We start from the raw sequence: 25,589 nt of genomic DNA, 5'->3' as shown, positions 1-25,589 counted from the left end.
GGACCCCTGCGTGTCCCCGACAACCTGATCCTGCCCCTCCGCTGCGGTGATGCCCGCGACCTCCTCCACGGTGGCCTTTCCTATGTCGACCGCCACCTCCAGTGGCTCCAGCTCTGCAACTTGGCGGTCTCCACAGGGACAGGAGGCAACAAGGAAGCGAAAGTTAAAAAAAAAGAGAAAGAAAAAGAAAGTAGCAGATAAAGAGCAAGTGTGGCACCTGGAGAAGTCTGCTGGGCGGGAATCTCAGTCTCCCCGACAACAGTTGTTGTCGGGCCCCAAGCTTTGTTCCCTGTCGTGGCAATCCCGGCGACATCCAGCACAGCCTCGTCCACCAATGGTTCCAAGGGACTATCTCCGACACGAGTGGCGGGGGAAGTGCGTCCACCGGGGAGGGGCTCGCCCCGCGACACCTCATCTCCACCACCCGGAGGAATAGAAGGCTGTATCCATCGTCTTCGGCAGGCGGAACCAAGTCCTCACTCCCGGGCCGAGGGCAGGACTGGGGGCTCAAAGCAGGATCCCCTGCCTCGCTCCCCACCCAGGATGAGCTCTCTGCTCCCTTCGGCGACCCCTCTGACGATGACAACAACAAACGTAGGAGGTTAGCATAAATACCAAGATATACGCAAGCTATTCACAAAGGAAAATCTTCCTTACTCTTCCACGATGAGCATGGCCTCCAAGTCGAACTCCATGAGAGGCAAAGGCTCCCTTCTCCTCTTTGGGGGCACGGGAGTAGAGCTCTCCGGTAGTGACGGCGCTAGCCGCGGGGCCGGAGGGTCAGGCGAAGACGAGTCCTGCAAAGGATTCAAGCTCGAGCTAGAGTCAGGGTCATCCTACATCACCGCCGGCCGGGCGGAAGCGGCCCTGATCTTGGCAAGGCGAGGAGATTGGTGGCATGCCGCCTCGGCCTTGGAGGCTTTGGAGGATGTCTTCTTCACCTTCCTGGCGGCTGGGCCGGTAGCGGCGCGTTTGCGGGTGTGCTGCTCAAGGTAAGGCTCGGGGGCTTGCGGCCCGGCCGCAAGCCACTCCTTTGGCTCCGCCACCTCACCAACCTCCTCCTCTTTCTTTTGAAGTTCCTTTGCTGCCGTGACTAGTGTGTCTAGCCCTGCAAAATTACCTCCGGCAGGCTCATCCCGGTAGCCCCTTTCGTGGCTTGTGCCTCGCCACCGCCTTGAGAAGAGCTCCCATATCCAGATTTCACCTTGCTCTTCCCGGCCTTCGCGGCCTTCACCATCTCCGCGAGGTAGGCCGCCTTGGCCTCCTTTTCCTTCCTCAAGATATACGCCACCTCTGCAGAAGAGGTGGGCTTATACATCCTGGTTTCAGCCTTGGTAGCCACCTCCACCAAGGTGCTCGACCACTCGAGCTTGTTTTCTAGGGTGGGAATCTTCCAAGTGCTCGTCACCGCTTTAGCATTGCAGTTCGACATCCACAACAATATCTGATCCCTGGCAGAATTGACATTCAGCGGGATGATAGTTGCCGGAAGTTTGAACATTTCAAAACGGCCGAATAGTTGGTCGCATAACCAGGCGTGGCCATACACCGACAGGCTATTCGCCAGCCCGGGTAGTAACCTCATCCTATCTGTCGCATCACCATATAGCCACGCAGGTCTGTCCCTTTCCTGCAATAGCGAGATTCGGCCGAGGAGGAAATCGGCCCCCACATGCTCGATAGTCAGCCCGGCAGCCCTCAAACGAGTGATCCTATTGATTGTCGGTTGCAGTCTATCTTCAGTGAGGCCCTTGGCGCTCTAGTCCCTGTCGCGCTCAACATTCTCCCTCCGGGTTTCACAGAATTCAAGAGCCTCTTTGTCCTGGATCTAGCACCAATCACCCCTCCACTCATCCCACCTTCGCCGCTGTTACCGGGGAAGGTAATCCCAAAGCTTCGTCGCCACGCGCGGCATCTAGCTGATAACCCCAGAGCGATATGCTTTGCTCCCACCCGCGGGACAAAGTAGTGGCGGAATAGATCCACATTGGGCTTGACTCCGACAAAGTTCTCGCACATATGGGCAAAAATTTCCATGGTCGCCATTGCATTTGGCGTGAAATCAAGAAGATGGAACCAATAGGTATTCATGATTGCCTCAAAGAATCTAGAGAAGGGAGGACAAAGACCGCAGATGAAATAGGAGCAGAAGAAATAGTAGGAATCCTATGGTACCTCCTTTCGCACCACGATGACCGCCGGCGCCCCGTGCACCTTCTCGACGAGCCTCCCCCACAGATATCCATATCTCGCCACGAGGATGGGGCCACTCGGATTTGATGGGGTGAAGATGACATCTTCGCTCCGCTTCCTGCTCAACTCCGCCCCCCTTTTGCACCCCTCAGTGGCGGCTTCCTTCACCACAGCCATCTGCATCTTCTTGTCTGCGGGTTTCTTCCCCATTTCCGACGACAGCAGTAAGGAGAACTCCGGCAGGAGGGAGAAGAGAGGAACTGCTGCTTGGCTTGCAGAGGAAGAAGATGAGGGAGAGGGGTAGAGAATAGATGGATCGCGCTGCTCCGCTTTTACTACTCTTAAGAGAGGGACGCGTAACGGGGGTGCGACGCTTCATAAAGTTACTGTTTTACCTTAAGTGCTACAATCCCACGACCCCACGACACGCAATAATCACGTGAAGTGGATGTTGGATTGACTGGTCATCATGGCGAACCGACGCACGCAGCCCTTTCTTGCCACGTGTCCGCACACGGTTTGGGACCTAACCCAACGTGCCCAGTGACACTTATGGCTCAGGTCCGGCGGCTTATGTTGGGGAAACTATACATGGGTACATGTTTTCCCCTGACTCATGCACGAACAAACCAAGGATGGAGCAATGTAAACGAGAGACTGATAACCCACAAGTATAGGGGATCGCAACAGTTTTCGATAAGTAAGAGTGTCGAACCCAACGAGGAGCTAAAGGTAGAATAAATATTCCCTCAAGTTCTATCGACCACCGATACAACTCTACGCACGCTTGACGTTTGCTTTACCTAGAACAAGTATGAAACTAGAAGTACTTTGTAGGTGTGATAGGATAGGTTTGCAAGAAAGTAAAGAGCGCAAAAATAAAAGCTAGGGGTTGTTTAGATAAAGACACAACTAAATTAGTAAAAGTAAAGAGCTTGTTGTCACGAGAAAGTTATTTGTCCCTAGGCAATCGATAACTAGACCGGTAATCATTATTGCAATTTTATTTGAGGGAGAGGCATAAGCTAACATACTTTCTCTACTTGGATCATATGCACTTATGATTGGAACTCTAGCAAGCATCCGCAACTACTAAAGATTCATTAAGGTAAAACCCAACCATAGCATTAAAGCATCAAGTCCCCTTTTTACCATACGCAACAATCCCTCTTACTTGGGTATGTGCTTCTGTCACTCACGCCACCCACCATAAGCAAATCATAAACATATTGCAAACCCTACAGCGGGAATCCCTCACGCTTGCGCGACACGGAGAGCACCATAGGACAACACCAATAATAAAACATACAACTCAAACCAATCACGATCATCAAATAGCCATTAGGACAAAACAAATCTACTCAAACATCATAGGATAGCCATACATCATTGGGAAATAATATATAGCGTTGAGCACCATGTTTAAGTAGAGATTACAGCGGGTAAGAGAGAGGTTACACCGCTGCATAGAGAAGGGGGAAGGTGATGGAGATGTTGGTGAAGATGACGGCAGTGTTGGTGAAGATCACGGTGATGATGATGGCCCCCAGCAGCGTTCCGGCGCCACCAGAAGCAAGGGGGAGAGGGCCCCCCTTCTTCTTCTTCTTCCTTGACCTCCTCCCTAGATGGGAGAAGGGTTTCCCCTCTGGTCCTTGGCTCCCATGGCTTGGGAGGGGTGAGAGCCCCTCTGAGATTGGATCTATCTCTCTGTTTCTGCATTCTGTTCTGGCTCTGTTTCACCGTTTCGCGTATATATGGACATCCGTAACTCCGATTGGCCTGAAACCTTTTCCGTGATTTTTTTCCGAATATTATCTTTCTTGCGGCAAAAGAAGAACATCAACCGCCTTACGGTGGGCTCACGAGGGTAGGCGGCGCGCCCAGGGGGGAGGGCGCGCCCCCCTGCCTCGTGACCACCTCGGGCACCGTCTCGCGTGGATCTTTCTTCTGGAATTTGCCATATTTTCCAAAAATAAGCTCCATCTGTTTTTATCCCGTTTGGATTCCGTTTGATATGGATATTCTGTGAAAGATAAGACATGCAACAGACAGGAACTGGCACTGGGCACTAGATCAATATGTTAGTCCCAAAAATAATATAAAAAGTTGCCAAAAAGTATATGAAAGTGAATAATATTGGCATGGAACAATCAAAAATTATAGATACGACGGAGACATATCAGAGACCAAGGGATTCGAAGCATCAGAAGGAACCAAGACTGTGGCAGAAGGACCAGATGTTATCAAGAGAGATGCCTCCTTTGCCGGGCAGGCGAGCCCGGCAAGGGGTAAGGCCACCCCCAGAAGAATAGGGCCAAGGCGTCCCGGCAGGGCCTGCGGGGACTCGCGGAGACCAGATCACCCCACCGACTACTCCATTGTGACCCACGTCATCGACCAGTGCGGTGTCAAGACGCAGGATGATTAAGTGGCAGCCATTCGCCACATGGCGACCATTTCCTACCAAAAGAACCCACAGATGACACTTGTCCAGTGACGTGTAAAGCGAGTATGTGTGGAGCTGGCGAATTATCCCGGCAGGCCTTGCCGGGCAACCAACGACATGACACTAAGCGACGCATTAAATGCACGTTGTCAACCTGCAGAGTTAGGTATGATGGCACTGTTTGCTATCATATCAGTGTCTAATGACTAATTTGCCACTGTGGTAACCCCTTGATCTATAAAAGGAGGCCCATGGCAACGATTCAAGGGGTTAGAAGTTTAGATCACTCACAGCACCATACGCACGTAGTTGTTGCTGCCCCGAAGCAACCCTTGCCGGGCAAGTGTACACCACACCACCACCACCTTTTCCCATCAATCCACCAAAGCAGGAGTAGCGTTTTACGCCTCGCGGCGGCCCGAGCCTGGTTAAACTGCCTGTGTGATCCCTGCCGTGCTGCCTTGCGTTGGTCTGCTCTTTGTGCAATGCGACTCCCCCCTGCCGAACCAGCAAGGGGCCATCCTGGTCCCATAGGTGGCCGTGGTTTCCCTTGACACCTGGTAGCGTGCCCAAGGTGGGTGAAGTCAAACCCTAGTTGTCACAGCATACGAAATCCAATGCTGAAACATTAACAGGTACAATGGGAGCACACAAACATAAAACTTCAGACCAATGCATCTTGGAAACAAAACTATTTACAGTAGTTGATGCTCAAAGTTTTTTTACAAACACATACTCGGCATTCCAAGTTCAAACTACTACTAATCTGCACTATTGTTTTCTCAAGGGAATCTTGCTCGGTCAGCCAGGCATCTCCATGACCTTGTAGAAGAAGTTGTTCGGGAGCACGCCCTGGCATTCCGGTCCCAAGGGGTTCGCCTTCGTGATAGGCAGCATGTTGAGCTTAGGGAAGTTGTCCTGAAGCATTGCCCACACCTGAAGTGCTCCTTCCTGGGCAACCACGGACTTCTAGAAGTTGGTCCAAAAAGGAGCACCCTAAAGACGGAGAACAAGGTGAAAGTGAGTGTCCGGGTGGCTTCCCTGGGGCACAACATATGAAAAATAGCTGCCATCACCGTACGGAAGAAAGCTTGCAGCTCCTCAGCTGTTTGATCTTATCGACAAGAATAATAGGACATGAGAAGTCCTGAATTTTCCCCCAAAAAGCTTGGTACTGCCCATGCTCAGGTTCAGGGCTGCCTTGGTAGAAGACGTGTGCGCGGGCAATACTCTCGGTAGATTGTCGAAGTAATCTGAATCACACCAAGTTTGTGTCAGCTCGGGGTAGCGTCGGCATCCAAAAGTGCACTACAGAAGATACAGCTTATCGGCCAGGACGTTGTCAGCTTGCCTAACCTTGAGGTCCTCGCCGGTACGCTAGCATAGTTTAGCCTCGTTCAGGTCTGAGGTCTGCTTCTTTAGGTCATCCTCCATGGCATGCCTTTCGACCTTCAGCTAGTCGTAGTCCTCGATGTGCTTGTTGAGATCTGTTGGAGAAGGGCAAACGCATATCAGGGCAGCCCGTCAAGAGCTCTTCTTCGAGGAGGGCAGACATCTTCTGAGCCTTGCCCTGGGAATGTTGGGCTTCTTCTTGGGCAACCTGGGCCTACTGTTGGGCATTCTGGAGCTGAGATTCCAACTTGGCTACACGCTTCTTGGCCACTAATAAAAGGCAACAATATTACATTAGCAATAATTCGAGCTGTATAAAAAATTGAAGCGGAAGATTAAAACATACAATATGACATACCTAAAGTATTTTCGGCTAGCTGCTCTAGGCACTGTACCTTGAGCTCAGACTAAGCCAGCATGTTCTCGACCTTCACCAGGTCCTGGGTGAGGTTGTGGACGAATTGGTTGGCCTTCTGCATATCACCAGAACGAACCACAATGATTAGTATTAGGTGCCTCAAGAGATTCGATCCTGAGGTGGACTTCTCTAAAGCTGACCTCAATCTCAGGGGATACTTCATGCGCGATTCAATCACTCTAAGCATTATGGAGTTCCCAACATGATTCCAAACCTCAGGTCAGCCATTTGTGCCCGACCTAAGTCTCATGGGCAACTGCATATCCATTTTGTTCTATGTGTGCTACCGTGCTCAAGTTCGGTCCTTGGGCTGATTTATCAAATTAACATGAGTCTTGGGGGCTAGTAGATCGATAGTTTCTTTTATTACAAAGGATGAGATACCAACTGAGGATGGTTTTGATCCTTAGGTCGGCGACTTGTGCCCGACCTGAGTCTCGGGGACTACAACACATTGCCTTTTTTTCTCTATCTACTATGTCTATCAAAACAAACTTGCAGCCTGACAAATTCCATGTTGAGCTGCACGTCGGGGATCGCGGTATGCAAGGACGCCAAGTTATTTTCAAGACCTAGGTGCATGATGGATTTTGTACCGATACACACCTTGAGTCTACTGGCTATGCTATCTTTTTCTAATTTAAAAGCAAGATGAAAATTTTACCTCCATATCAGCCGCAAAGACATCTCTCATGTCCTTCAAGCCCTGGTTCATGGCGTTGACTCGCTCCCTTGTTTCTATGAGGAAGCCCCTTGGCATCACGTCAATGTCAGGTTCGTCTAGGATTTCTTATCATTCTGGCCGGGAAGGGTTGACGCGGCCTCTGAAGTGGTCACACACATTTTCACGTAGGCTTTTGGTACCACGGCCATGCCAAGCATGGCAGTAGAAGTTGACAGTGGTGTTGGTAATGTGCGTGGTTGATGGCTCGACTGTCGTGGTCGGGTTGGTTGGACTGAAGGGAGGGGCAGAAGGTCTTGCTCTTCCACTTAGCAAACCGGGAAGTTTACACCTCCCTAGTGTGTTCTGTGTTTCTAGCCTCCGGGGGTGTAACCTTAGAGGAGCATATTTGGCTTGCACTACCCATCTCCAAGGCAGGCAGGTTGTTTTGCAAACGGTGTGTAGCAGCGTCAGGTCATCAATGGCCTGGTCGGCCCCACCAACCTCATCCACCCCCATAGCTGCAAGGACAACAGTGGAATTCCATGGAGGAGGAGGAGGAGCTTGGTAACAGTCCTCGCCAACAAGGCGATTTTCTCGTTGCTGGGGGTGTCAACGACAGAGGGTATTGTAGGTGTTGTCGGGGCGACGGCGAGCATGGCGCCAAACTTGCACAAGGGCCAGCAGAACAATCAAAATGAGTATTACCCCAATGATTTCAAGGTAAATTTAGTAAAAACACTATTGATAGTTGCTTCCAAGGTGTTTGTCAGCTTGTTCCGAGGTTTTTGGGTAGTAGGAAAAGGTTTGCCGACCTTGGTTAGTGGGGTCGCTCCTTGGACAGAAGATAGGGAGCCAAGCCGGTTGCCTGGTCCTAGTGCACCTTCTGGCGCTTCTCACATCCTGATGCCTCGGGATTCCTCAGGCGGGTCCTGCTTGGCGGTGCCCATGGCCAAGGTTCCCGCCTCCATAGATTGTTTGCGGATCTCATAGCGATGCAACTCGGCTTCATCGATCTCTCTATTGGACTCCTCCACAACCTCATCGATGTGATTATCGAGTTCAATCATGGGCACCTTGTTACATTTTGACGTGTTGGGTTTGGGTGGTATTCTCGGCTCATAACCAGTTCAGGTCTTCTGGCTAGGGGCCATCCATTTGTGGGGCTAGTGAGCAGACGTCGGCTGCCCATCTGCCCCACGGCTATTGCAACAAGTAAATAATCAACCACGGCTTGTTGGAATTGACAAAGAATACGATTGTGCGAGCAAATGCTTACCTTTATAGCTTTATTTTGGGTGTCAAAGCTGGTGCAAATGCACCATTGGGGAATTCCTTTACATTTCCCTTGAACATACGAGACATATTTTCCTTCATGGTCTTCCCCTTGAAGAAGGCACCTCAGATGACATGGGTCGGGTGGTCTTCGCTAGTGAAATCAAACACTGGATGGGCCTGAGCTTGTAGTAATTGGAATCACGTCTGAGGGCCACGTGCATGACGTGTTCGTGTGTCAGCCCTTGGTCGTTTAGCTCGACCACCTTGCGCATCAACTTACCAACCATCACATACTCCTGTGGATAGTTCCTTGGGGTCCAGGAGTTGCACCTGATTGGCGGGGTAGGGCTTAGTGGCATGATGATGCGAGCCTGAGGTGGGTCTGGCAGCTGTACATCCAGGATGTAGAGACACTCCTCCTGCCACCTTATGTTTCTCTCCACGAACTCCCCGGATTGTACTTGGAGCCGAGAACCCGGCCGATGCAGTCTCACCGCATTCAGGTGACGTTGTGTGTAGCTTGATGCAATTTTTTTTCCAGAAGTCGAAGTGTGGCTCATGGCAAAGGAAAGCCCCACCTATGGGGGGTGGTGGAGTTCAAGACCATAAAAATGAAAAAGACCCTTGAAGAAGGGGTGTATGGGAAATGCTAGCCCACGGAGCAGAAAGTGGACGAAGCATACCCGCTCGCTAGCCTTGGGCTGGGGCACTGTCTTGGACCAAGCATTGCCTTCCTTGGTAGTGAGCGGGGCATGAGAAAAAGCTACTTCCGACGCTCACAGACATCCTGCATCGGAGAGCCGGTCCAGTTGCTCCCGCGCAATGTTGAAGGGCTTCCACTTCCCTTTGGTCAGGGAAGCGACTCTCTCCTTTGCAGGATCCATGGCAGAGGCTTTGCCGATGTTGGCTCGCTAGCCTTCCTTAGGCGACGCTCCCCATCCATGAACCTATTGCTGGTAGTTGTGTGCATGGAGAGCAACTCAAAAGTCGAGGAGAAATGGAGTGATTTGGTGTTTGGCAGTGTGAGAGTGAGGAAGAAGATTGCAGGGGGAATGGCGTAAAACTTTTATCCCACTCTACCCCTGCCCTTATATAGTGAGTGAGGGAGATGAAAAGTGGTAGGCTATCCTACCACGTGGAGCATAATCCCCTGTGTCCCTCTTCCCCATGACGACATTAATTACATTGAGGATCGGGTCATTGTCATTAAGACTTGAGAATCAAAGCACTGATGTGATTGACGTGGGTGGGGCCCATGCCTGTTCCCGCACGCCACCTTGATTGTCAAAAGAGTGATGACATGTGATCTTGTGGGGCTGCTCAATAAGAGCAGTATGGCATGTCATAACTATTCGGTTAGTTGTTGAGTGAACTATGCAGGAACTTGGCCTGCCAAGCGGTAGGGTGCGCAGGAAACCTTTCTTGTTCGCAGATTGGTCATCACCTTAGACATTTTCAAGACTGAAGTGGTTTTCATCACCTGGGGAGAAGCTTGGCAGGAGGCCGACTATGTGACAATACTGATTGGGGACGTTCCATCGAACCTGTTTCAAGACGACGATCGAAGACGGTGTACAAGGTGAATGACCAGAAGTGCAGCCAGGCTTGAAGGCAGGTTCATGGGCTACCGTTGGTGTCCTGGGCAAAGGGGTCCTCGCCACGTTGGTTCCCGACCTGGTGAGCAAAGCTATGCCACCCTAGGTCGGTTCTTTCCTGGGTCGCTTTTGGCAGCCTATAGTCGATTATGTGGAGATTCCGGAAGACTTGGAGTACAATCCTACGATGGAGCCATGCAGAGACTCTACATCCACCAACATAACCGACCTAGTTTTGTAAACCCTAGGACCCCCATTGTGTATATAAGAGGGGGTCAGGATCAATGTAGATCAGATTTAATCCCTTAGTACTTTACATGTACCTTGTATACACTCGAACACAATAAAACCGAATTAGAAAGTTGGATATTATCTCCTTTGGAGAGCTTGAATCTGGGTAAATCTTGCCTCTTGTTAGCATCGTGCCAAATCACCTAGCTGGGACACCCTACCAAGGGAGTTGCTGAATTTAGCTCCGACACACCCCAATGCCTATGCTACTCAAAGATGTCGTAAGACTCCACATTATCTACCATATTGGTTAGGACATCCATGACCAGTTGGTAAAAAGGTGTCAAGAGAGGGCCTCCTTGCCACAATCCCCGAACCTGCCATATGCACCTACCCGAATGCCCATTTATCAGGACTAGTTCTCACCGATGATAGAGATAGAGCAGCCCACACATGCCATTGACAGACAAAACCTATTTTCTCCAGAACTTGAAGAAAAAATGGCACAGAAACCGATAGTTATATGTAGTTCTAGGAATATCAAAGACGTTTGCAATTGTAGAAAGATCTGCAGATTGACTAGTGAGCATGAAGTAGTCTTTAATTGCCCTCCCCAGATGAATACTCTTTGATCTTTAGCAACTAATTCGTCAAGGTTGAGGGTCATGAACTCCTAAATCCTTCATAAATAGTTTTCCAACCTAAGGACAAGACTAATAGGCCTAGAATCACCAATGTCCACTACCCCATCTTGGTTTGGCTGTAGGGATGTCAAATCTTGGTTAAGCACATGGAAATTTCTATCACACACACACACACACACGTAATATCATTAATCGCCACCATTATACCCATTTTGATGATCAAGCAATAGGTATGAAAAAAATGAGTAGAGAAACCCATTTGGTCCTAGAACATTGTCGGGAGCTCTTGATCAAGCGCCAAATTTCATCTTCTTTAAATTCCATTTCGAGTGAAGAGAGATCAATGGCCGGCAAAGAAAACACATAAAAAATAATGGTCTTCAACTTCTCCCTGGGCCTACCAACAAGATTCACAAAGCACATTTGTGTGTGCCCCTCTATGCAACATTATCTTCTTCACCAAGTGGTGGCAGCAACACAAGGTTACTTTAGATAGGTGGCGCTCTTCATATTGATTCTCGACTTTGCGAGGGGTAACCTTGGTCTAACCTTGACTGGTTTCTCCTAGCAATGGTGGTATTTACACATTGTGTCCTTGCTATTGGCACATATTAATGAGAACTCTGGATCTCACGTTTAGTGATTGAATCTAACAATGATGACAACACGCATTATTTCCTTCTTGGAGGTTTTGCTTCCAGAGAACCTTTCTCATAGTTGCATGTCATCAACGATGGTGGATGGTGGATTACGTAATTGGTCACATCGAATTTTATTATTTATCATTTTTCTTTTCTGTATATTAGTGTACACATTCTCAAAGTCTCAAAGTAGGTTATAATATTTTTAAAATTGCAAATGCTTAGTGTAATTGTTGTCATCTTGATATTAATATATGAGACTTTGTTGAAAAACAAGAATATTTCCAGCTGCACAATTCAACAAAGTTGTGTGGTAAATTGTGTATCATTATTGTTCTTGTAAACATTAATTGAGCAGTAGGGGCTAAACACAATTTTGGTCTAAAGTTAATTCCAAATAAGATGATAACCCGTTGTTGTTGAGACCATGCATTCGGCTCACAAGTCGCATGATGGTTCCTGTTAGGATCTAATCACTAAGCTAAAGCATAACTTATTTTGTGTAAGTCAGGTTTCTCAACTAAGCATGATGATTGTTGTTGGAAACTGTAAAAATCATGATTGTCGGTGTCAAAACCGGCGGATCTCGGGTAGGGGGTCCCGAACTGTGCGTCTAGGCGGATGGTAACAGGAGACAAGGGACACGATGTTTTTACCCAGGTTCGGGCCCTCTCGATGGAGGTAAAACCCTACTCCTGCTTGATTGATATTGATGATATGGGTAGTACAAGAGTGGATCTACCACGAGATCAAGGAGGCTAAACCCTAGAAGCTAGCCTATGGTATGATTGTTGTAGTTGTTGTCGTCCTATGGACTAAAACCTTCCGGTTTATATAGACACCAGAGAGGGTTAGGGTTACACAGAGTCGGTTACAATGGTAGGAGATCTACATATCCGTATTGCCAAGCTTGCCTTCCACGACAAGGAAAGTCCCATCCGGACACGGGACGAAGTCTTCAATCTTGTATCTTCATAGTCTTGGAGTCTGGCCGATGATGATAGTTCGGCTATCCGGACACCCCCTAGTCCAGGACTCCCTCAGTGGCCCCTGAACCAGGCTTCAATGACGACGAGTCCGGCACGCATATTGTCTTCGGCATTGCAAGGCGGGTTCCTCCTCCGAATAATTCATAGAAGATTGTGAACGCCAGGATAGTGTCCGGCTCTGTAAAATAAATTCCACATACCACCGTAGAGAGAATAATATGTACACAAGTTCAATCTGCTGACGTATTTTGTGGCGTGACGTCACACCACTACCAAGCCTTCACTTGAATCGTTTTTATTATACCACCTCAGCGCGTTTAGCGAAGCGGTTTCCTTGGCACGTCTTATCGAAGCAGAGATCGTGTTCCCCTTATTCCGGGATTCGCATCAATACGGACGTGGGTAACCCAACCGCACCATTGATTGTGGCTCTTGGGAGATAAGCGAGTTTTACCAGGCTGGTGGGGACGCACAGTTTTCGTCCGCCCATATATAAGGGGATAAGGATCCACCTCTTTTACCTACGCCTTCTTCCTCCTTTGCTTATTCATCTCCGCGCACTCGAGCTCCAGCGCCCAAGTCCGCACATCTCACCTCAACCTTCTCCAGCCATGTCCGGAGCGGGAGGCAAGTGGATGGCCTCCTCCATTACGGAGGGGCACATCGAGAAGCTGCGCAGCACCGGATACCAGTCTAGCGACATCGCACACCGGCTGCCCGACAAGGGGTAGCTCATCCCCACCCCCAGGCCCCATGAGAGGGTCGTATTCCTTCCCCACTTCCTCCGCGGACTGGGCTTCCCACTCCAACCCTTCGTCCGGGGGCTCATGTACTACTACGGCCTGGACTTCCACGATCTGGCTCCAAATTTCATCCTCAATATCTCGGTGTTTATCGTCGTGTGCGAGGCCTTCCTCTGCATCCAGCCCCACTTCGGCTTGTGGCTAAAGACCTTCAATGTCAAGCCGAAGGTTGTGAAGGGAAGCCAAGCGGAGTGCCAAGGCGCCATGGTGGGCAAAATGCCTAACGTCACTTGGCTCGAGGGCGCCTTCGTGGAGTCCATCAAAGGGTGGTAATCGGGGTGGTTCTACATCACCGAGCCGTGTGACCCTAAATGGGCAGCGGCCCCCGAATTCAGATCTGGCATCCCCATGCAGCTCACCTCCTGGAAAGAGAAGGGCTTGCTTTGGGGTAGTTCGGAGGAGCTGACCGGACTCCAGTCCTGTCTCCAGACCCTGGTGAACAAGAAGCTCAAGCTTGTCAACGTGATCCAGGTTATGCTCGTCCGCCGGATTCTCCCCTACCAGCAACGGGATTTCAATTTGTGGGAGTTTAATCCGGCACAACACCACCTTGAGCGGCCTCTTCGACACTACGTACAAAGAGGCCTGGAGGGTGCTGTTCAAGGGCGCCGAAGCTCCCGCATCCGCTACCGAAGATCGCGGATTCAGCTCGCAGCGTCCAGCTGGCGAGGTAAGCTATGTTATCCTTTACGGGACATTCGTTTTTCATAGTTTGACTCTATGCGGGATCTAAACTCCCAATGCCTTTAACAGGACTGGCAGAAGACGTCCGGACAGGTTAACTGTCCGGCTCCCCTTCCAGAAGACCCAGCGGACGCCCGTTTGACAGGGCTGCTGGTCCCGGCACTTTACGTAGTGCCGGAGAAGAAGGCCAAGAAGAAGGCCACGGGAACCCGAAGGAGTTCCCGACGCCAGGTGGTATCGGACTCAGCGTCCGATGACTCCGAGGCGGACTCCTCCCCCGAGGAGGAGGAGAAAGAGGCCTCTCCCCCAGCGGGGGGAGAGAAGAAGAGGAAGGCCTCCCCAACGAGGGAGGCCAAAGGGTCCAAGAAGGGAAGGACCCTTCCTCCGGACTGCTCCACCAACGCCGACGACGGCGACGAGGAGTGGCCCTCAAGGGCTAAGCCCCTGGCAAGATCGTAAGTATCCGGATTCCTGGATGATTTATAATTTTTCTTTTTGCCACGCGGTGTCTTTCTAATGCCGCATACAACCTGTAGTCCGGCCAAGGACGATCTTCCCGCTTCGTCGAGCGGGTCCTTGGGCACGTCGGATATGGATTTCCTTCCGACCGCCTCCACCCCTCGTGACGCTGACGACGCCGAGGTGGGATCCCAGGAGGGGACCCACTAGGAGGGGGAGGCTCCGGAGGTGCCGCAGGGCAACCTCCCAGACTTCGCACCGGACTCCGCACCGGAACCTGCAGTGGTTCTGGAGTCCGGCAGGCGGCCCCTTCGTAAGACGGGCAAGACTGTGACACCGACGGCCTCCGTCCAACCGGAGGTGCCGGATAACCTGTTGGAGGCGCTCAACGACGCTTCCATCGAAGAAGAACACCGCACTATCATGAGTGCGGTGATTCAGAAGGTTCAGCTCACCAAGAGCGGGCTGACCGAAGCCTGCAGCAGCCTTCTAACAGGCTTTGAGGTAAGAATTTTAAGACATGTAATATAATACCGCATAGACAGTAGCCCCTGATGCTTGGTTCGGTGTTCGGAAAGAAAAGCCGAACTGAGGATCTAAAAAAGATATACGCAGGAGTTCTAAAAAATATGTCAATATGGGATTGCAGGCTGCGCTGCTGACCTCTGCTGCACTGACTGCGGAGGTCGATGCTTTGAAGCAGAACCTCGAGTGGTCCGAGAACGAGCTCGGCCGTGCCAAGAAGCAGCTCGAGGACAAGGAAGGTGAGTAACACCGTATTAAATTTGTACCTTACAGAAAAAGGATTTTGGTTGCAAGAGAAATAACAAGGATAACGTGGGTACTCCAGGGGCCACGAACGAGGTGGCGACCCTGAAGGAGGCGGTGTCCGCGGCGGAACGCGATGCGGCCGCGGAACAAGCCGAGCGAGAGAAGCAGGAGGCGCGGGTGGCGGAGGTGCAGCAAGAGCTCCAGGCTCTCGTGGAAAAACATGAGAGCTTGGAGCGCGACTCAAAGACTCGAGAGTCCGAGCTTGCATCGGCTCTTGAGAGTGCCAAAGCCGCTAAGGCCGAAGCCCACAAGGCCCTCCTGGAAATCGAGGCGTTAAAGAAGATAGCGGTGGGTAAGGCATTTTTCATGCAAAGTAAGCATGTAAATGTGAATTACCTATTACTTACCCGCATTCGGAGCTCTCCAGGAGCGTTCACAGATCTGCCCCGCAGCGTGTCCGATGCTGCCGCATTCTATCGGGCCGAGGAGGTGAGCTCGACGGAGAAGGTCTTCTGGTCTCAGTATGCTGAGGCCGGACATCCGGTGCCCCTTAGCGACCAGCTAAAGCAGCTGGTCGAGCTCCACAAGGTGGCCAAACAGGCCATGAAGGGCCTCATAGTTCGGCTGTGGCCCAAGGAGGCCATGCCTGGGAGCTACTTCGGCCTGGTGCGGCGGCTGGTGGATGCGTGTCCCTGGGTTGAAGTCGTCAAGCACTCCGCCTGCATTGAAGGTGCCCGTCGGGCCCTTGCCCATGCAAAAGTGCACTGGGGCAGGATGGACGCTGAGAAGCTTCTGACGGACGCGCCGCCAGCGGGCAAGGAGTATCGCACGCCCGAAATGTATTATAAGAGTGTCCTGAAGGGTGCCCGCATGATTGCGAGTGAGTGCTCCAAAGATGTAATATTTGAGTAGACTCGCAATGTGTTATCCTGTGCACTGAGAACATTGTTCATATGCGCTAAGCAACGCTTGTTAATTTAAAATATTACCTTCTATGCGGCCGTTTATCAAATCTGAGAGATGGCAAGTCGTCGGCTTCAGCCCCCATGCCACAAGTGCTGGGGTGTTCGGGATAAACTTGAGCGCTCTTGTTCCCATTTTTGGGTCCATCTAGGGAGGCGCTCAACACAACGAACGAGGCAACCAGACTTATAATGCTTGAACACTCTCACTTAGCCATAGAATTCTATAATTTTAAATTTCGGCGAAGCCCCTAGTGTTCGGAAGACCGAGTTCGGGGCGCTATCCACGCCTGGGCCGAAAAAAGCCGGTTCCTCGCTCTAAGCGGCATAAGTCTTTAGGGACTCGAAAAGACCTCTCGAACAGCGACCAGCTCTCGCCTTATCATGACGGTCAGTTTTAGCTTTCTCCACTGAGGCGCTCGCCCAGCTCAACCGGGGCGCAATCGCAGTGGTTCTCCTAGTGCTACCTTAGCCGATATAACGGAACGTAAGGTACCAAAACATGGGAGCCGGGCAAACCCAACTATTGACCCAAGACATGATTCGGAGCCGATGCATATAATGCTATAAGTTCGGGGTGCCGCACTTGTGAAAGTGTTCGGACTTATCACACCATAATGTGGGGAACTTAAGCCCCTGGTGAGTTTAGCCGTACCAGAGTGTACGGATGCGACATGTCATAAATGAACATATATATAAGAAAGAAATGCAATTATAAGCAAAAAGCGATGCATTGTTTATTCAAGGAATACTGCCATGAATGCAGAACGATATAAATAGTGCGGTAAGCAAGGGGTAGGACTATTAAACATGTCCCCCTCCAGGGGTAGGCTGCAGAATGGTGTATGAAAACGGATTTAATGCTCGTAATGGAGACCACCTGGATACTCGTCGTAGCCTTTTTCCTTCCCTGGCTGTTGCATCGTGAGTTCAGCAGGTCTGCTGCCGGACAGGGCCTCTGGTGAACGGAGTCTTGTGGGTAAGAAAAAAAGAAAAAAGAAAAAGAGTGACACACTTGGGAGCCCCTGGTGCGGTTAAGCCGCATTCTGGGCTTGTGGTGGTCGTGCCCCTCCCCCTATGCCCATGGTATCTCTAGAGCGTATTGATGTACGCGAAGGACCAGTTTTGCAATTTTGTAAGGGCAGGGGTTGGGGCCGCATTGCTACGCATGCTCGGAATGTGCCAAGTGGTCTTGTTGTAGGTTACTCCGAGCGCGTTTAGCCGTGTCCGGCCGCTTAACGGCCGGACTCGAGGATTGCCTTAAGAGGCTGCTCTGTACTTCTGCCGCGAGAGCCACTATGTGTTCCTCCGTTCGGAGGGAGCGTTCAGTATTTCCATTGACCGTGATGACTCCTCGAGGGCCTGGCATCTTGAGCTTGAGGTATGCGTAATGCGGCACCACGTTGAACTTTGCAAATGTGGTCCATCCGAGCAGAGCGTGATAGCCGCTGCGGAACAGGACCATATCGAAGATTAACTCCTCGCTTCGGAAGTTATCCGGGGATCCGAAGACCACTTCCAGTGTAACTGAGCCTGTACAACTGGCCTCTACATGTGGTATGACGCCTTTGAAGGTCGTCTTTGTGGGTTTAATCCTTGAGGGGTCTATGCCCATCTTGCGCACTGTATCCTGATAAAGCAGGTTTAGGCTGCTGCCGCCGTCCATCAGGACTCTTATGAGGTGAAATCCATCGACGATTGGGCCTAAAACCAATGCGGCGAATCCGCCATGGCGGATACTGGTGGGGTGGTCCCTTCGATCAAAAGTGATCGAGCAGGAGGACCATGGGTTGAACTTCGGGGCGACTGGCTGCATCGCATATACGTCCCTGAGTGCACGCTTCCGCTCCCTCTTGGGTATGTGGGTTGCGTATATCATGTTTACCGTCCGCACTTGTGGGGGGAAACCCTTCTGTCCTCTATTGTTCGGCGGCCGGGTCTCTTCCTCATCATCGCTATGCAGCCCCTTGTCATTGTTTTCGGCAATTAACTTGCCTGCCTGCTTGAATACCCAACAATCCCTGTTGGTGTGATTAGCTAGCTTTTCGGGGGTGCCATGTATTTGGCACGAGCGGTCGAGTATTCGGTCCAAATTGGACGGACCCGGAGTAGTTCTTTTGAATGGCTTTTTCCGCTGACCGGGTTTAGAGCCTCTGAATCCGGCGTTGACTGTTGTATCCTCAGTGTTATCGCCGTTAACGCGGCGTTTGTTTTTGTTGCGACGCGACCTGCCATTGTGGTCCTTGGTATCCGGACTGCCAGAGTTTTTACTGAGGTTGTTACTGCGGGCTAACCAGCTATCCTCTCCCGCGCAGAAGCGGGTCATGAGTGATGTGAGGGCTGCCATGGATTTTAGCTTTTCCTGTCCTAGGTGCAGGGCAAGCCACTCATCGCAGATGTTATGTTTGAAGGCTGCGAGGGCCTCTGCATCCGGACAGTCGACAATTTGATTTTTCTTTGTTAAGAACCGTGTCCAGAATTGTCTGGCCGATTCGTCTGGCTGCTGAATTATGTGGCTTAGGTCATCGGCGTCTGGTGGTCGCACATATGTGCCCTGGAAGTTGTCAAGGAATGCGGCTTCCAGGTCCTCCCAACACCCAATTGATTATGCTGGCAAGCTGTTAAGCCAATGCCGAGCTGGTCCTTTAAGCTTGAGTAGGAGGTATTTGATGGCATGAAGATCATCGCTGCGGGCCATGTGGATATGAAGGAGATAGTCTTCGATCCAAACCGCGGGGTCTGTTGTGCCATCGTAGGATTCAATATTCATGGGTTTAAACCCTTCGGGGATTTGATGATCCATTACTTCATCTGTGAAGCATAGTGGGTGTGCGGCGCCTCTATATTGGGCTATATCACGACGTAGCTCAAGCGAGCTTTGTCTACTGTGTTCGGCCCGGACGGAGTTGCTGTATCCGGCGCGACGGTCATCGTGGCGCATCGTGGGGCGCCCACGCGATCCGTAGATCGATCTTGATTGTTTTGCCTTATCCTCCAATATGTCTCGCAAGTCTGGCGCATTCCCCCGTGGCTTCGTACTTTTCGAGCGATGCCGGGGTATGGTTCTAGTGGAGGGCCTAGAGGCCTCTCTGTCGCGGCCACGAGGTGGTCGGTCAGCCGTATTGTGGGCTGGTGATGCAGGTTCATATGCCTCCTCCTCTAATCGGGGGAGCAGCTTGCGTTTGGGGTATCTTTTGGAGGGGCGTTCGAGTTCATGCTCTTCGGCCGCAAGGACTTCAGTCCATATGTCGGCTAGCAAATCTTGATCAGCTCTAAGCTGTTGCTGCTTTTTCTTGAGGCTATTTGCCATGGCCATAAGCCTGCGTTTAAAACGCTCTTGTTCGACGGGATCCTCAGGTACGACGAATTCGTCGTCGTCGAGGCTTGCCTCGTCTCCGGAGGGAGGTATGTAATTATCATCATCTACCTCTTCGTCTGCCGCTCTCTCATGAGGGCTGGCTTCTCCGCCCTCCTGTGCTGAATCTTGCTGGAGGGGGTTGTCTTCGGCGTTGTCCGGGGTGTTATTGTCTCCGGTGCCGGAATCTCCATTCTTGCTGTGGCGGGATTTATAGCGGCGCCGCTGACGCCGGCGTTTAGGCTGTTTCTTGAAAGGATCCTCCTCCGCTGTTCCATCGCCATTCCCATCCTTTGGGGTATCCACCATGTATATGTCGTATGACGAGGTGGCTTTCCAGTGCCCCGTAGGCGCTGGTTTTTGGTCGTCTCCGGCATTGTCGTCCATACCGTCGATGTCTTCGGAGTCGTAGTCTAGTATGTCGGTTAGATCGTCGACAGTGGCTACAAAGTGGGTGGTGGGTGGGCTTTGAATTTCTTCATCGTCCGCATCCCATCCGTCATGGCCGCAGTCCGGCCAGGGCTCTCCTGACAACGAGAGATACCTTAGCGAATTCAGGATGTCGCCGAAAGGTGAGTGTTGAAAGATGTCCGCGGCGGTGAACTCCATGATCGGCGCCCAATCGGATTCGGTTAGAGGCGGCGCGGGAGGTTCGGAGTCCGGCACCTCGGAGTCACGAGCTTTACAGGGGACAAGGTCAGTATTCGGCTCCATCACCGTAGAGGTTGCAGCCCCCGAGGCGGTGTCTAACCACTCATCCTCGATCTGCACAGTCGGCTCCGAGTTAAGGGTCGGAGCGGACTCGTGTGCGGCCTCCAGGGCACTGTCCGGCAGCAGAGCTAAATCATGGCCATCGAGACAGTGTGGCACGCTCGGCTCTAGCTCGAATCCATCGAAGATAAAGTCTCCGCGGATGTCAGTCATGAAGTTTAGACTTCCAAATCTGACCTGACGGCCAGGGGCGTAGCTTTCGATCTACTCCAGATGGCCAAGCGAATTGGCCCGCAGTGCAAAGCCGCCGAATACGAAGATCTGTCCGGGGAGAAAAGTCTCACCCTGGACCGCGTCGTTGTTGATGATCGAAGGAGCCATCAAGCCTATCGGTGACGACACAGAGGAACTCTCAATGAAATCACCAATGTCGGTGTCAAAACCGGCGGATCTAGGGTAGGGGGTCCCGAACAGTGCGTCTAGGCGGATGGTAACAGGAGATAAGGGACATGATGTTTTTACCCAGGTTCGGGCCCTCTCGATGGAGGTAAAACCCTACTCCTGCTTGATTGATATTGATGATATGGGTAGTACAAGAGTGGATCTACCACGAGATCAAGGAGGCTAAACCCTAGAAGCTAGCCTATGGTATGACTGTTGTAGTTGTTGTCGTCCTATGGACTAAGACCCTCCGGTTTATATAGACACCGGAGAAGGCTAGGGTTACACAGAGTCGGTTACAATGGTAGGAGATCTACATATCCGTATTGCCAAGCTTGCCTTCCACGCCAAGGAAAGTCCCATCCGGACACGGGACAAAATCTTCAATCTTGTATCTTCATAGTCTTGGAGTCCGCTCGATGATGATAGTTCGGCTATCCGGACACCCCCTAGTCCAAGACTCCCTCAACGATTATTAGGGAAATGCAAGAAGGATGTTATGCTATGTTTGAAATCAGTTCACCCTCTTATGATGGGGCTTCTCCTGTGTGAATGTACTATATATCATGTACTATAAACATTTGTGTAAACCTTTTTATATGAACATGTGAACACATCACGAAATCCAAACATAATTGCTATCAACATGGTATAGATTATTGTCGAAGTCTGCAATGACAAAATATTTATACATTGTCCATACACTAAGGATGCACGCAACCAAGAAAGGGGTCAAAATAAGAATAGCACAAGAAAAAAAAATCTGGCAAGAGCAATGACACAAAACAACAAAACCATCAGCAACACCTCCCATCACCCTTGACAACACATGAACTATAAAAGAATTCTCAAACAACAACACCTTCGGGAAAGGTATGACATGCAAGCGCCGCTGTTGTTGGATCCTATAATGAACCATGGAAGAAATACATGGGATTAGATGGATGTCTTCGTCTGAACAAACACATGTCAATCACAAAATAGTATTGTCCTCGTGCTTCTATCAATTGTATGTTTCCACCTTGTTTTTTAAGATTTACCTTTTTTGCATGCCAACTCAAAAGAAAAGTGCATCTATAATTATGCAGTTTCTAGGAACACAATCACAACGAGAGGAAGCTATGAATGCATCACTACAAAATAATTATAGTATTTTACAGTCATTACTCCCTTCTTCATTTATGCCAAACATTTGGTTGTGATGAACTTTGCTATACATTGTGGTATTTTCTTTATTGCACCTGTTTCTAGCTAGTCTTTTAATCACATTTAGGGTATAACATCGAGGTTTATAAACCAGTTGTTGATTGTGCAACTGTGTGCTCTAGTATTTGAGTCCATAAATTTAGAAACACGAAACTTCAAATGCATTAATACAACATACATATCCGTCGGCACATTTTCAATTCAAACTACAGTCAGAATATCAACTGAGTGCATTGGGACCTTCATTTTTCAAGCAATAGAAAATCATTAGAAGTGTAATTACACCGAACTACTTTCGATGAAAATTAAAACTTTATCACCATTTTCATGTTGGCATATTTCAAAATTTGGTTGCAAGCATGTCAAGACATTTTAATTTGGAAACATAGTGAGACATAGAAACAAATAACACACACATACACACACACACAAGCAAACAAACAAAAACACACTTAGGCCACTCATCCCTACGAGCGCACAACACACCTCTATGAGCATATATGAAAGACCGCATCAATAGATACTGAGATTGATGAAGGCACCACATGCACCACATAGTTGAGGGACCAGTCATACCATTGAAAGAAGAGTGTCAGAAAGTCTGAATAAATAAGGAAATATGCAAGCAGACACAGCAGGTCTAGAACTTAAATAACTAAAATGTATGGGCAACCACGCCAAGTCTAGAATATAAAGAAGGGTAAGCTGATTTTACCACAATGAACTTAATCATTTAGATGTACCAACCTTTTCAAGTTCTCTTATAAACATGGGGGGAAAGGTAATCCAAATATGCATTTTTCACATTGTCGATTAGTGTGAAGGATCATTTTAACAACTGGTGTCACATCTTTCAGGTATATGTTTGTTTCTTCAACCACTTAGACCATTTAATGGAAAATAATATCAGGGCCACTACTAGATAAAAAATTGTAGTGTAGGAAATAAATCAATCACCCTTTTAGATTTTTAGCATCCCACCATCTACATAACTAAACTTGAAAGATTTGTTTGATCGATATTTTGTGGCATCATAAGTAAAGAGTTCATTCATTAAAAAAAGCTCATGATTCATGATAAATTTTTTAATTTGTACAATTTCTTGAGCGTAAATGATACCTTACCTTGCTGCTTAAACAAGTGTAACATAGCGGTATCCCCACAAATCCACATTAACATGAACTATCTGTGTATCAAATGCAGTTAGAGATTACTTGTCGAGGTCACAACCTTCTCCCGGTGATGACATTGCGGCACGTGCGAGACACTATTTGGCGCCCCCCACTAGCAGAGGATGCAGAAATTTTGCGAGTCCCTGGCTCGCCCAGCACGAATCAGGTCATGACATTGCATTATGGCAGGAGATAACACTTGAAGAATGGAACACTTATAGACACAACTACCTTTTTCATACTGTAATTAGTTTTTTCACTAACCACAGGCACTAATACCCTATTTTCCCCATTTCCTAACACCTAATCTTCACTAAGATTTTTAGCATCCCAATATCTTCACTAAGAATAACAGATTATACTAGGTAACTCCCAATTGTAAGTGTACTTGAGAAATACGAGAAATGATTTATTTCTTATTTATTTAACTACAATATATTAAATTTGGTCCCATGCTCTACATTGATTCAGAAAACGAAAGTTTCGTAGTATCAGATGGTCTTTCAAGGTTTTAATAAAAGAAAAGATTGAAACATAAGGAAGGCACTGTATCCACGACTGCAATGTAGCACAATGGATAGATCATGAAGCAGCATCCTATAGTATTTAAAATCAATGGAAGATATTGAAAAGAGAAAGTAGGAAGTCAACATCATGGACAAAGAAGTGCCAAATATTACTACCAAGTGAATACACAGTTGAGAGCCATACAACCAAGCATAGAGAGTATGACATGTGCTTTAGTACACCCTCTTTTAAAAGCTTTAAAACTTTGATGCAGATGAGTGGGTGAGATTAAAACTTACCTGTTGACAAAAATAGTATTATAGTCTTTTATAATGATGGCATTGTAGTATTTCTTCCATGGATAAATCTATGGCCCAACTATATACGTTCTCTTCATCTCTTACGTACACAATAATTTCTGTCCTAAAAATTGAGTCATCCGGTCCGAACTCGCACAACTATTGGATGCACCCTTCCTTGATTTTCCTTTAGTCATGTAGTCGCACACTCTCATTCCCTCCCATAACCGCATCTCCACTCCTCCTTGCACACAAAGCACACCACTATGTGAGCTCGTCGCACCATGTGGTTTGCTCATATCATCCCCCAAGGCCGCAATAGTAACACCACCCGACAGCGAGGTCACGCAGGTCCATCACCATAGTTGCAGCACGTTGTCCAAATTATCTTGTCCTCCCAATGCTAGTCGCAACAGGGGCCGACCCTGGTGGCAGCGTCCCTGATAGAGGCGAGGGTCCCGATCTTTCGATGAGATGATAACTATCGATTTGGTGGAGACGACTTTGACGATCCGACTACATACGTGCACGACGTTGCGCCTTAGCAATCGCTAAACCAACTCCGAGAGGTTATTGACCAAGCTGGAGCATGATCAACCTGACCACGAAGGTCTATTCCTGCAAGCAATCGAAGAACGAGCAAGAATATGATAAAGCAATCTGAATATTGCGAATATATATGAAGTATTGATAATGGTGGGGATCCGTAAGCGGTCTTGGTCTGGTCGTTGGACACAAACGAAGTACACGAAGTTGCAATGGCTAACTTTTAACTAAACAAATCCCAAGGAAAAGCTACTAGATGGATCTACTTATATAGGAGCAAGGGGTGGCGGCCAAGGAGGTGGGAGGACGTCCCAAGGCAGCCTAAAACTAAATCTAGGTCGTACAAGGCCAATGGGCCCAAGTGGAGGTGATGTAACACCTTTGGACTTGTAGTTTGACTCGGATTCTGCTGCAGCATCAGATTGTTTCATCCACAACTCAACGCTCCGGATGAATTTGAAGGTGATTCCAATTGGGTTGGAAAGTGCACGAAATCTAGTTTCCAACAAAAAAAGAATCACCCAATTCGGAGTCTGTATGAAAAACTTGTGTGCGTTTTGAGTCAGGTGTGTCTGTGCAGTCCGAATCTGAATCCAGAACGTGAGAGACTTGGACTCTATCTTCTCTTGGGCCAAAAGTGACGTGAGAGAACTTTTTGGACATCAAATAAACATCTCTTTCTTCCTTATCTTCATATGTGGATTGTACAAATGTCCCATACACCTGCAATTAGAGAAAACACAAAAGTGTGTGAAGTATTTTTGTTCTGGATAACATAAATAGATTATTGAATAGTTTGCACTAGAAATCACCTGACAAATATGCATATATGCAATATTTTTGGTCATATCTAAGGTAGTCATGTCCTCATCATCCTCCCCTTCTTGAAAATAAAGCCGTCCTCGGCGTTGCTTAATCTGAAATGTGGCTAACGAAAGAGACAAGGTGTACATGTTGTATATGTATATGTCATCCATTTTTACTTCCCTTGATTTTTGCATATATGACACATGAATAGATGAGTAACTTGCATAGTTCATAAAACCTAAAGCCAAAAAATTAGCACAAGAAGTAGAAGGCATGAAAATATTGCAACTCAGTTTGCACATATAAGTGAAGCTCTTATTCATTTCAAAAGATTGACAATGTTCATCATTAAACCATCCCAACATTGGTGAATAAACC

The 25,589-nt window shown here is 49.0% G+C and overlaps 1 protein-coding gene across 2 annotated transcripts in view; it reads left to right on the top strand.

The window, feature by feature from the left end:
* The window catches only part of LOC119308100, a 37,545-nt gene extending 14,070 nt beyond the window's left edge, over positions 1-23,475 (top strand). For both annotated transcript variants that reach the window (XM_037584211.1, XM_037584210.1), the window contains exon 4: positions 23,084-23,475. In XM_037584211.1, the coding sequence (XP_037440108.1) occupies positions 23,084-23,248 (165 nt within the window). In that variant the 3' untranslated portion in view covers positions 23,249-23,475. The remainder of the gene's footprint in view (positions 1-23,083) is intronic.
* The last annotated feature ends 2,114 nt before the right edge of the window (positions 23,476-25,589 follow it).

Source organism: Triticum dicoccoides, chromosome 5B (genome assembly GCF_002162155.2).
Source record: "Triticum dicoccoides isolate Atlit2015 ecotype Zavitan chromosome 5B, WEW_v2.0, whole genome shotgun sequence".
Classification (NCBI taxonomy): Eukaryota; Viridiplantae; Streptophyta; class Magnoliopsida; order Poales; family Poaceae; genus Triticum; species Triticum dicoccoides.
Note: the sequence above shows the minus strand (reverse complement) of the source record. Positions and strands in the feature narration are given on the sequence as shown.